Source organism: Coenobita brevimanus, chromosome 52 (assembly GCF_032717465.1).
Source record: "Coenobita brevimanus isolate Jiangsu-jjx chromosome 52, ASM3271746v2, whole genome shotgun sequence".
Lineage (NCBI taxonomy): Eukaryota > Metazoa > Arthropoda > Malacostraca > Decapoda > Coenobitidae > Coenobita > Coenobita brevimanus.
The window spans coordinates 24,055,340-24,069,002 of NC_137005.1; the positions used below are offsets into that span (position 1 = coordinate 24,055,340).

Genomic DNA, 13,663 nt, shown 5'->3' on the forward strand with positions numbered 1-13,663 from the left:
CACCCTCATCCCATCACCAAGTTACTTTTGGTCTTGAGGGGCCCCTTGTCCATTCACACACTGAATCAGTAACTCTCAGGAGATTGTTCTTGAAAACTATATACTGTTCATTAATGCTTCTGTCAACAGCTCCCTGTTCACCCACCACTCTACTCATCTTGCTATAGAAGGCATCCCTTACTGCCTGGTTTTCCAACATTCATATTTTCCTCCTAGGTGCATAGGTCCTTTCTTTCATCACTCTGTCCTTAAGCACCCTCATACTGTATATCAGTAACTTGTTTTGCTGCACACACTCCTCATTCCCCATAACATTAACATCTCTCACCAGCATCCTATCAGCCCTCCTGATCAGGAAATAGTCTATCTGGCTACTGTTTCTCCCAGACTCATATGTAATCAACCGACTCTCTCCTTTCCTAAAATGAGTTTTGCTCACAGTCATGTTCATTGCTTCCCCAAACTCGAGCATTCTTTCCCCTTCCTCATTTCTTGTACTATATGTGCATTTCTCATGTACCCCTTCATATCCTTGAGCTGCTTCACCTACATGACCATTTAAGTCCCCTCCCAAAACTACAGTCTCATCATCCCCTGCACCACTTACCACACCTATTATGTTACTCCAGAATCTATCTTTTCCTCATCATCTAAGCCAGCCTGTGGAGCATACGTCGATATTAATGGAAATCCGAGAACAAAAACTTTCACTACTATTATCCTTTCACTCACTCTCGTTACACTCATGACACTCGTATTTCACCAATTTCTCCTTGAACAACACACCTACACCGCCATATCCATCTGTCCTACCCTACTAAAAACTCGGATCTAGTATCGACAGTTCCTCCCGGCAATGATGTTGGCTGATCCTCCCCTATATCAAACCTCTGCACACAGCCAACATCCACCCACCTCCTACTCATCACCTCGACTACTTCTCTTGCTCTACCCCTCAAGTTACCCACATTCCATGATGCCACTCTGATCCCTTTGGCTGATATAGTTTCTTCAGGCTTGCTTTCATTTTTTTCCTTCTTTATCATAATCGGCAAGAAAAAATAAAATGAAAGAAAAGCATTTGGGAGTTGAATGCTAATCGCCCGCCAGAATATGCTCTTGGCCAAGTCCAAGATCTTGGCCATTTCTTGATACCCTGAAGGTTTCATGTTGATAGCTCAAGCGGTTCATGAGATATTGTGGTGCTAAAGGCGGGCGGTAAGAACTAGTTGACCTTTGGCAACCATTTTGGTGTCCTTGACCTTGACCCCCAGTGCCATTTTCGAACTCGCCCAAGATTTGGCAGTATCTTGATACGCTGAAAGTTTCATGTTGATAGCTCAAGCCGTTCATGGGATATAATACGAACACGCACACACACACACACACACACACACACACACACACACACACACACACACACACACACACACACAGAGGCAGGCAAAAACGTTATCGTTCTGCCTTGTAAGGCGGGCATTAATAACGGAAAGAGACAGACCACAGGCACCACCCATCTGCACAGTCCCAAATTCAGGCATGGGACCTGGGACCCATAGCCCACAGCCGTGACCAGTGGCTGTGGCAGTGGCCTCAGGGCACCCTGCCAGGACAGCCACAGGGACGCCCTCCAAGCGCGTCTTTGCAGTGTAACTGCCTCGCCATTATACACCCATTGATAGGGCAACCTTCTGGGGCGTTACTCCCAGGTTCGGGCCTCTCTCACTATTGGACAGAATCGACATCCTGGGAACCACAGTGACCTTTACCCTCTAGGAAAGATCCGGGCCCAATCCTATCCCGACCCCCCAAACTACGCTGGTGGAACGAGTGTGACGCCTCCCCTTAATAAGTCTGTCACTAGGTCTAGGTAGCATGGGCAAAGTTTTCTGGCTGCATATCTATGCTGGAGTCAACCCCTGTAACGGAGTGGGTTACGTTGTGTGATATGTAAAACACATGTACAGTAGTGCATGAGATAGTTAAAGGAAAGTGTCTGGGAGCATGTTCTTGTCTACCCTCCATGTTAGTGTCACACCGAAAAAGTCAGCAAAAGGGGATGGACAGATACTCTAGTAGCTAGTGAGACAAGAGCTCCAGCTCTCCCTATCACCAGCATTCACATTCCCCTGGGGAATGAGTTTATTGGGAGTTTATCGGGAAAGAGTTTATTGAAGCCTGATCGGCTGGTACTACAGCCTACTCTCTACTTTTTTTTTTTTTTTTAATCAGACTCAAATATAACACTTCCAACAAACATTTTTACAACCTAAGTGTTATTACTGATGTTGGTACTCAGTGGCAGCAGCAGTTGTAGCCCTAGGTTCATGTGAAACGTAAACCTAGTGAACTGCAGCTGAAGTTGCCTTCCTTCTGCAGTGCACCATCTTCCTTCCGTGGACAGTGAAGTAAAATGACGTTTGTATAACCAGGCAGCTCCATCGCCCAGTTAAAACGGTGCCAATACATGAAAGCACTTCTCACTAGCACCATGGTACTCAGAAAGACCATTGAATTAAAGAGAAGTTCATCAGCAATTGCAACCAAAGCTGTGTACAATATACCCAAGAACTTTATGCTGAACTAGACAAAGCCTATAACAGGGAAATTGTACAGTCAAATACTCAATGGCCTCTCTCATTCTTCCTGCCTCTTTCTCATTGCTGGATTCACAGATGCTTGACTGAGAGGCTGTGGACAATGGTGCAAATTATCACTCACAGATAAATGATAAAAAACACATATCCATTACGTTACATCCAAGCATCTATGAATCCACAGATACAGTAGTCAGGAGAGGAGAGTAGCCTTTACGGTACTTCTTGAGTGTACATCAGTGGGTGGGGTGTATCTGGCCTCTAAAATTTAATAGGTAATATTGACCTAGGAACCAGTATTTTTTTTTTTTGTTCTAAATGTAAAATATCAAAGAGGACCACTATCTCATGAATATCTGGTGCTTTTTTCTGTATTTGATATATAGAGTGTTTTCAGCAACACACATCGTGAAATGTGTTACAAATTCCTAATAATTTTCATGAATTACTGTTTCGAGGTTAGGAATACAAGCTGTATAATGAGCCAGGTCGATTGTAAATGTTACTACTTATATTACTGCCAACTCAGGATCAAGACATTCTCTTGCATAAAGATGAATCACTTTCAGTTTCTCTTCTTCAATGAAAATATCGCTGACACGGTTTTATCTTTCTCTCTCCTCACTTTATTTTTCTAGCAACAACAAAGCACATTTTTATCATTATCTCAGTGGCCAAGGTCACTGTTCTACTGTGATTATCAACAATACTATAATCAGCCTCGTCTCAACCTGACTAGAAATTAGATAGCTGCTCATTATAATGTGTGTCTTATATCTTTGAAGTCGTAAGTGAAGTTCGTCACGCATTTTTTTTTTCAATGCAAGAGAGAAGGAAATAAGGGCTAGAAGCTCGCAAAACTTGTTTGAAGAAAAACTAATTAAAAGAAAGCCAAATTCAAGACCCTTATAACCCTGCGTGTATGACCAGTTAAACTTTCGAACTTCATGAATATCAGCGGGAGGTTCTACGTTATTAAAAGGATCATCTAGACGCCAGCACCAGTTTTCTAGTCATTCAATATGTCGCTTGATGATAGAGCCTCTGCCCATTAGGGTAAAAAAAAAAAAAATCAATACGATTCTACATAACCAGTTTAAAGTCTTTATCTATACCTACAGCAAAGTAGCCAATGTCGATCTTTTCCCTTGATTGTATGTGTAGGTTGGGTATGTCGAAGGATGGGGTAGGGCTAACATCAAGGGAGCGGTGTACCAGCTGACGCAAGATGAGAAAACAGCAGTCAAACACTTAATCTACTATAGGTCTTTTGTGCTAACCTGGAACAGATTCTTGTCCCTTTTGAGTTTATTTTACATAGCAAACTGGGAGAAACAGAAAATGCAGTGGCTCTGAATTCTTTCCACAGCACATCTTCATGACCAGCATCATAATCTAGTTATCGCCCGCCTTTTTAAGGCAGAGCGATAATGTTTTTACCTTCCTGTGTGTGTGTGTGTGTGTGTGTGTGTGTGTGTGTGTGTGTGTGTGTGTGTGTGTGTGTGTGTGTCTTTCCGTTATATCTCATGATTGGCTTGAGTTATCAACATGAAATCTTCAGGGTATCAAGATATGGCAAAAATCTTGGCCGAGTTCGAAGATGGACAAGCTGAGTCATGGTCAAGGTCACCTAAATGGCAGCCAAAGGTCTACCAGAATTTATCGCCTGCAGTTATCAATGGTTTCCTGTAAGCCAAGAAACCATTTACAACGCTGGAAACCATTTACAACGCTGGGTGGTAACCATATAACCAAACCATACGTGCTCCCTACGTGTCAACAAGTGGGTTGGTGGAGGGTTGGTGCCCCTCCCTGTAAAACAACTAACTCAGTGTCAAATGGCCACCCTTTACGGGATTATGGTGTCTGGCAATAGATAGATAGATAGACAGGTATCACCACAGTTGGAGGTAGCAGAATTGAAGATGTTGCGTTTATCACTAGGAGTAATGAGGTTGGACAAAATTAGAAATGAACATATTAGAGGGACAGCACACGTAAGTCAGTTTGGGGACAAAGCTAGAGAGGCGAGACTGAGATGGTTTGGACATGTGCGGAGGAGGAATGAGGAGTATTAAAGGAGGAGGATGCTGGAAATGGAGTTACCAGGCAGGAGAAAGAGAGGAAGGCCAAAGAGAAGGTTTATGGATGTAGTGAAGGAGGACATGCGGGTGGTAGGTGTAAGAGAAGAAGATGCAGAAGACAGAGTAAGATGGAGACGGGTGATCCGCTATGGCGACACCTAAGGGAAGAGCCGAAAGGAGAAGAAGAAGAAAAAGTTATCACCTTTATATCTCATGAACGTCTTGAGTTATCAACATGAAACTTTTTTTTTTTTTTTTTTTTTTTGGTCCGACTCTGGGTATAGGCTTAACAGCCTGCTATCAAGGCCCAGCAGTCCTCCTACATACCATTCACCTCAAGATATGGCCAAAATCTTGGACTTGGCCAACATCTTATTCTAGCGGGCGATTAGCATTCTGCTCCCGAATGCTTTTCTTTCATATTAGCTAAGTATTACAACTAAACAATTAAGATGGGGAGATTTTTAGGCCAAGTTAGAGTAAAGGTATCATTGTTCCGTGTGTGGGCAGGATGATGCTGAGAGTGGGACTGACCATACATATAGGGTAGTACCTTTAGTCCAGCCCAGTAATATTTTCTTCAGTGAGACTTAGAAATTGCTAACTGCCTACTTTAATGACACTCGTTTTATTGATAAGCATAAGTCAAATTCTTCCTCTTTGCTATGTGACAGGCTGATGCTGAGACCGGGAGGGGTCGGACGTACAAAGAGTTATGTGATCTGGTGCCTAGGGTGGCCGGGGGTTTGATGGCCGGTGGGGTGAAGCCAGGTAACGTTATTTACTTTACTGAGCTCATGGTGTGACTTTACTGAGCTTATGTTGTGGCTTTACTGAGTGCACATTATGGCTTTACTAAGCATATGTTGTGACTTTATTGAATTCATGTTGTGACTGACTGAGCTCAGTCTGTGACTTCGCTGTGCTCATGATGTGACTTTACTGTGCTCATGTTGTGACTACTGTGCTCATGTTGTGACTGTAATAAGCTTATGCTGTGACTTTACTGAACTCTTGCCGTGACTTACTGAGCTGAATCATGTTGTGACTACTGAGCCCATGCTGTAACTTTACCCCGCTCATGTCGTGATTTTATTGATTTCATGTTGTATACTGTGGCTTTACTAAACTCATGTTGGGCTTTACCGAACTTATGTTGTGACTTTACTGATGTTGTGACTTTACTGAGCTCATGTTGTAACTTCACTGTGCTCATGTTGTGACTTTATCAAGCTCATGTTGTGGCTTTAATAAACTTACGTTGTGATTATACTGAAATCATGTTGTTGCTTTACTGAGCTCATGTTGTGACTTTACAGAATTTATATTGCGACTAGCTAAGCGCATGTTGTGACTAAGTTGTGACTTTACTGAACTCAGGGTTTGACTTTACTGAGCTCATAGTGTGACTTAACTGTGCTCAGGTTATGACTTTACCAAACTCAAGCTGTGACTTAACTGAGCTCATGTTGCAGCTTACTTAGCGCATGTTGTGACTTACTTAGCTCATGTTGTTACAGTTGTGACTTTACGTAGGGTGGAGTCAAAGGCTTTTCGTCTCATTAACTCTCCTCCTCTTACTGACTCCCTTCAACCTCTGTCTCTTCGCCGCACTGTTGCATCTTTATCTCTTTTCTATCGCTACTTTAATGGTCACTGCTCCTCTGAACTGTCTGCTTGCATTCCTCCACCTCTACGACGGGCGCGTAGCACCCGTCTGGCAGCAAACTCTCATCCTTTTTCTGTCCAGCTCTCTAATGCAAGAGTTAACCGTTACTCCCAGTCTTTCATTTATGCAACAGGTCAGCTCTGGAACTGTCTCCCTCTGTCTGTATTTCCTGCTGCCTATGATCTCCAGTCTTTCAAACGCAGTGTGTCCAGGCATCTCAAAATGATCGGATCTTGAATTTGGCTCTATATTGTATTTTGTTTTTCTCTTGGAGGGAACTGTTACTGCGGGCTCATGGCCTTTGGTTCCTTCTTCCTCGCATAAAAAAAAAAAAAAATGCTAATACAGTACGCATCCCAAAGATCCTAAACCCGTTTCAGCTCAGCTGATGGCCAGGTATAATCAGAGTAGATGATACATTTGACTGGTGGGCAAGAAGACTCATTTCTTCTTCGTAAACATGACTCATCAAATTTCATGCAACAGTAACTTTATATAAAAATTGTGAGAGTTGTCCAGTTCCCTCCGATAAAAACAAACCGGCTATAATAACTTTGGTCTGTTTTCTCGTCGGTTTAGAAAGTTCCCAGTACCTCTTCCTTTGTTATTTCCTCTGGATACTGTTGGTTAATATCCCTTTGTACATTATGTGTGCAGTGTATGGAGATGTTTGAAGGATTTATATTATATACAAGAGGGCTGTAATATGTACTGAGCCAAATAAAATGCTTAGAAAAGAGTGTTAGGGAGCTTCCTTAACCGACGAGAATAAAACCCTTAAATAAAGAGGCTTCTAGGATGCGCCAGCCACTGTACTGCAGTTATATGTTTTCTTACATTCTTATGTTACAATAATAAAAAAAAAAAAACGATTTATAAGACTGATGGTACTTCCCTGATGAATATTAGATTGGAAAAATATGATAAATAAGGCATAACGATTTCGTGCTACATATTACAATGAAAAAATATGATAAATAAAAGATAATATTATCTAGTTGAATTTTAGAATAAGGCTACGATGAATAAGACTGATAATTCCTTGCTAGTACAAAAAATATATATATGGTGAATAAAAGCCGAAACATTCGCCCACGAATGCCTATCACTGACCATCAACAAAAAAATATAAGTAATCCACTAGGAATCAGACGCATAGCATCGTAGCATCGTCAAAATCGGAAAAGTCTTATAATTTCGATGTTTATTCCAGTTGAGTAAATATCACACTAGCATTCACAGGCATGAAGTCAGGGGTATTATGTCTGTGAAGTTCATTTGGTAGAGCAGGCCTCTGAAGAATTTTTAGCAGTTTCTCTTTAAACAGCCTTTTTCTTCACTGAGGATATGATAGAAATGGTGAATCATGGTAAACTAAAAGGAAAAGTTATATGGTACTGTTTTCTTGCAAAGTCCTCAGGCAATAGGAGGCATAGCATCACGGCTTCACCAAAATTATAAACAAACAAACCATATATCTTGGGATTTTGCCCACAAAGTTTGGATGCAGTTTGCCCACATGATTTTGAAATACTTTGGGAACACACACACACACACACACACACACACAGAGGATATTATATTACCGCCTCGTTCGGCGGCCAATAATAAGATAAACAATATTTCTCTGTTGAATAGTAAAATGAACTAAATTCGATAAGGATGAATATAATTCCCTGCTAAATATGACAATGAAAATTATACGATGAAACAGTGCAACTGATAATAATTCCCTGCTGAGAATTATAGTCTGAAAAACGATAACAAATATGATGATTTCCTACTACAGTGAATTGTTGACAGTAAATATATATATATATATATATATATATATATATATATATATATATATATATATATATATATAACTGGTTATACTCCTTCATGACTGCTTTTTCAGGTCACCACGTCCTTCTCCTGCTACCAACTCACATGGACTACCCTCTCCTGCTGTTGTCCATCCTCTACTGCGGGGCCGTCCTTGTCCCCGTCAACCCATCCCTAACTCAAGGTACTCTACGCCGCTCACACACGGTCGTATTTTCGTTGACTTATTTTCTCGACGCTTATTTAACCCTTTCAGTTTGGTGACGTATTTTTTATTGTATTCTTGCTACAAAAAACGATTTCATTCGGCTTATGAGAAGCTTTTCAGACAGGAGGGCTGGGTGTAGGGTTGGGTGTAGCCTAAATTAACCCTTTAACAACCAGACATTTTCAACAGAGTATGAGGAAAATGGAAAAATACGTAGGATTGCGGAGGTTAACCTCTTCAGTCTTGTGACGTATTTCTTACTTTATTTTTGCTATCTGCAGACGATTTTACTCAGTGTGGGGGAGACTTTTGCGGCCGGCAGCGTTAGATACTGCCAAGGACATAGCCAGGAATATTCACTAGGGGGGAGGGGAAGGGAAATAGTTATAATTGATCAATGCATGGGACTTGATGCGGGGGTCCCAAGACGTGTTAAAAGTATATATATTTTGAAAAATCTATGTTCAAACTAAGTATGCAGTCCTTTCTTTCTTCATAAAAAATTAACAAATTCATGATAAATTCATAAGAAATAATTTTTTTTTTTTTTTTTTTTTGCCAATTAGGGGGCCCGTGGCCCAAATGGCACCCAACCCCCTGGCTACTCCCATGAATATAGCCTTCATTAACTCCTTCACTACCGAGAGATTCTCCCGGGTTGAATTACATTGCCTGGAGGAAGCATGCACATACAGTAGGCTCGCACCGTGCGCGCCATCACAGTGCATGATTCGCATTGTGTGTGAGTGACCAAAAATCATAACCAAAAACCTTGAATGCGCGAGTTTACCTCACAGACGCAAGGTAGAGGCAAGGAGTGCCTCAAAAACGCCATTCTCTATTAGTACCCGACCACCCCTCACACAACGCGTCACGTATCGTCATGTTGATGTGCATAAATTCTCGGGCATTTTACTGCACAGCTTGGGCCATAACACCCCTGGCTCGTGCACAGTGTGGATCCGCTTTCTACGGCTAACCTATTGTGTACAACGGGTGGTGTTTTTTTTTGCTGCTCCATCCTGGCCTGTACTTCGCCGCACCATGGCTCCAACCCCAAGAGTTAAGAAATGTCTGATACATGCCACCAAGTTAGAGATTATCAAGATGAAGGATGAGGGACAAGGAAACATCGCCATTGGGAAAGCCCTGGGACTGGCTGAATCAACAGTGAGAACAGTGTGGAGGAACCGTGATGCCATAAGGGCTGTGATGAAGACATATGGTGCCTCTGACCTAGACGGCCGTTCACGGGTGGGAAATTGTGCGATGATACTAATGGAACGGTATCTTGCCACCTTCCTAATGAGGAAGGAGATGGAAGGTGTTCCACTGAATAGCAGAATTATTCGGAACCACGCCCGGCTCTTTTACAAGGCAGCATCTCGCAAGTTAAATGTGGACAAACCTTTCAAGGCATCTGTTGGATGGCTGGACTGTTTTCTCAAGCCCAAGGAACTCTGTCACGTCAAAGTGTCTGGTGAATGTGTCTCTGCCGACGAGCTGGCTGCGAGGGACTATCCTGCAATATTTAGAGTGTTTCTTGAAGAAGAACAGTACACCAAGGACCAGATCTACAACGTCAACAAAACGTCGTTATACTACAAGGCCAAGCTTAACTCAACTTACATCGTTAAAAGACAGAAACAAGCCCCTGGTCACAAGCTCCAGAAGTGTAAGATGACAGTAATGTTCATTGTAAACCTGTCTGGGAGCCACAAGACGAGGCCAGTTGTTGTACACGTAGCTTCACACTCAAGGTGCTATAAAAACCTTACGAACATGGATGCAAGTGGAGTGTACTTGTACAAGTCTGCAAATGGTTGGATAACTGGGAACATTATGGCAGACTGTTTAATGAGGCGCTGCATCCTCAATGCCAGGACCAAGTGTTGGGAACTGGGCATTCCATTTAAGATGCTCCTTGTGCTTGACAGTGCACCAAGTCACCCTCCATACCTAGCAGATCTGCACAAGGATTGTCGTGTTGTGTTTCTGCTGCCCTGGATGAAGTCAATAGGCAGCCACTGGATCAAGAACTGATCGCCACTGTGAAGCACTTCTACAATAAGCAAGAGTACGATTACCTACGCAGGAAGACCGACACACAAGAGGAGCTTCATGCCCTACAAGAAGATCATGACGAAGACCTCAATGAGGCACCTGCTCCCATTCCATCTCTGCCAGCAGCTGTATCCCAACCCGCCACAGGTGCCATGACTGTTGAGGCATTTTGACGTCGTTTTACAGTGAAGGACGCAGTTGAATTTCTCCTACAAGCCTGGCACCAGATTACACCTGCGACAGTGAACCATGCATGGTGAATGCTTATGCTTCACTTATGCATGACCCAGGAGACGGCCATTCAACCAATGGCTGAGGCTGAGGCAGCAACACTGACAGCAGCACAAGCTGTACCAGGTTTCAAGGACGTAACATTGGCGGACATATGAGAAATGCAAGCTGCTAATGAGGAACAGCCTCCTGAGGAAGTGTTGCAACGGATAGACGAGGCTGACGCAGAGCCTGACGCCAGGCAGAGTCAAGCTGAGCAGCCTAGTGTGACGAAGGGGAATACAGAGCTGTGTATGTCAAGAATAAGCAAGATCCTTGCTGCCGTGGATAAGCTCAAGGCATAGGTAAAGGAACAGGAAGTGAGTAGCCTAAGAACGGAGGAAGTTCTGGTTGGTATCAACAAACTCTTCCGTTTCTACACAGACAGGCACAGGCATGAATTAAACAGAAGAAAGACGCTCATAACAAGTTACACACAGCGGGCTCAAGTTAGTGAAATTGAGAAACCAGCTACATCGTCTGCTCCTGTTCCCGTTGAGGATGAAGAGGATGCAATGTCAGACGTGTCAGCATTGGATTTCGAGGGGTTTATGACCAAAGTGAGTGACTTTGAGGCTCCTGGGGAAGGTGCTCAAGAAGAGTCCGTGGAGGGAAGTGTTGGTGCGGTGGGAGGTGTGGCAGGGGGTGCAGTGCTGTAAGTGTTACCGCGCCTCGGAACCCCTGTTATTTAAGTCCATCAGGCCTGTTGTCTACTGTTGTTAAGATGACTACCCATATTTTTGTTATTGTAGCTATATCAGTAGTACAATGTCTGAAGAATTTTACCTTTATTATGTCTCTAAGGGCCAAATACTGTCCAGGTATGAGGGGGTACCGCCCATATGTAATTTTTCCCATAAGATTATGTATTCTCAGTGCTCAAATTCACAGTGTGCGAGGTTGTGGACCACCCAATCTCTCGCGCTCTATGCAAGCCTACTGTAGAGATCGAAGGTGAGGCTCTGATGGTGCATATTCACATCTACAACAGTAATTACACAGAATCTATGCTGTATCTCAAGTCTGTTAGTTGATAACTGATGGTACTGGCCCACTCTCACAACTTCAATGCTGAGTTGTAGTTGCATGAAAATCCCACTCCCACAACTTGAATGTTGCACGAACTCCCCGCTTCTATAGTATAACTTGAATGCTAAGTCATGGATGCATTTAATTCCCGTGCCTACAACTTGAGTACTAAGTCATGGCTGTATGAGATTCCCACTCTCAAAACTTGAATGCTAAATCGTGGTTGCATGAAATACCCGCTTCTACAACTTGAATGCTAAATCGCGGTTGCATGGAATTCGATGAGCTTTAGTTTATGAGGTAAGTCCCCTTGGTTACTAGACAAAGCAGCCCTCCAGTCTGACTACACTTGCCCATCAGCTGGTCTGAAAGGGGATAGGAGCCTTTGTCAGGTTAAACTCTCTATAGTTTAGTACGTTACGCCCCAAACGTGAAAGCCTTTGAAAACAGAGCAGAAAAGAACTAGAAAGATCAAGAATATGAAAGCTTTTGAAAATAGACTGGAAGAGCACTGAGAAGATGAAGAATGTGAAAGTCGCTGAAAACAGATTGAAAATGACTGGATAGTTCAAGATGGTGAAAGCCCTTGAAAACAGACTGGAAAACGACTGGAAAGATCAAATAGGTGAAAGCATTCGAAAACAGACTGGAAAAGAACTGAATAGATCAAGAACATGAAAGCCTTTGAAAACAGACTGGAAAAGCACTAGCAAGATCAAGATACAGAATTTAATTATGATGCCTCTCTATCTCTCTATATACCTAGGCTGCTTCCCCCGCCAAAAAAGGGGGTAACCAAGACAGGACGACACACTCCCAATTTACTCATCCACACACACACACACACACACACACACACACACACACACACACACACACACACACACACACACACACACACACACACACACAGTTACTCGTATCTTAGCCCCAAGGGGAGAATGGATAGATCCTCACACCACCACACAGCATGAGAGTCAATTGTGTAGTCCAATCAGCGACATCCGCAACAGAGCCCGACAGCAGAGCTGGTTTATCCCTGCCACATCATAATGGACCCATCCCCTAACCCACACCTGACCTGATCAGCTGATGTAACCAAATCTGGGAGAATATCACATCGGGGCTGCATCAACATTTATTCATTCACAATTTATCTCCGTTTATCCATATCATGTGCAGCCACTCTCACTTGCTTTACAGACATCCCTCTGGCATCTAACGCTCTCTTCACACTGTCCATCCTTCCTATTCGTGGTCTTCCTCTCAGCCTTACACCTCTCACATCCAGTCCTCTCCATATGTTCAAACCATTGCAACACTCTCTCGTTCAGCGTCCAGCATAACTCCAGTTCTCCATCACACTTCATCATTTCTCAGTCCATATGCATCGCTCCACACATATTCCTCAGACGCCTCATGTCCATTGCATTCAAACTTTTCTTCTCTGCCACACTCATATTCCATGTTCCAACCCCATATAATGTAGTCAGTACCACTACACCCTCATACAGACTTCTCTTTGCATCCATTCCAAGTGAACGACATTTGAGCACTATTTGCATTCCTCCCAGCACCTTTCTTACTTCATTCATTTTAAACTTCACCTCTACATCTATTCTTCCAGCCACAGCAACATGTGACCCTAAATACTTAAAACACTCTACCTCCTCAAGCAACTCACCATTCCAAACTATATTCATCCTCCTACCATCTACCAACCTCGTACACTTCATCACTTTACTCTTATTCTCAATTACTCTCAAAATCCTCCTTTCCCACACCCTTCCAAACTCCTCTACCAACTGGCTCAGTCTCTCCGAATCAGCCACCACTGATGTGTCATCCACAAACAGCAGCTGATTCAGATTCCATTTTCTACCATTAGCATTCGCCAGACTCAAACCTCCATCTA

General features: G+C 43.0%; 1 protein-coding gene across 1 annotated transcript in view; it reads left to right on the forward strand.

Annotated features, from left to right (window-relative positions):
- LOC145400510 (uncharacterized) overlaps positions 1–13,663 on the forward strand; it is a 63,203-nt gene that overhangs the window by 21,582 nt on the left and 27,958 nt on the right. The window contains exons 3-4 of the mRNA XM_080273033.1: positions 5,356–5,452; positions 8,251–8,361. Of these exons, the coding sequence (XP_080129159.1) occupies positions 5,356–5,452; positions 8,251–8,361 (208 nt within the window). The remainder of the gene's footprint in view (positions 1–5,355; positions 5,453–8,250; positions 8,362–13,663) is intronic.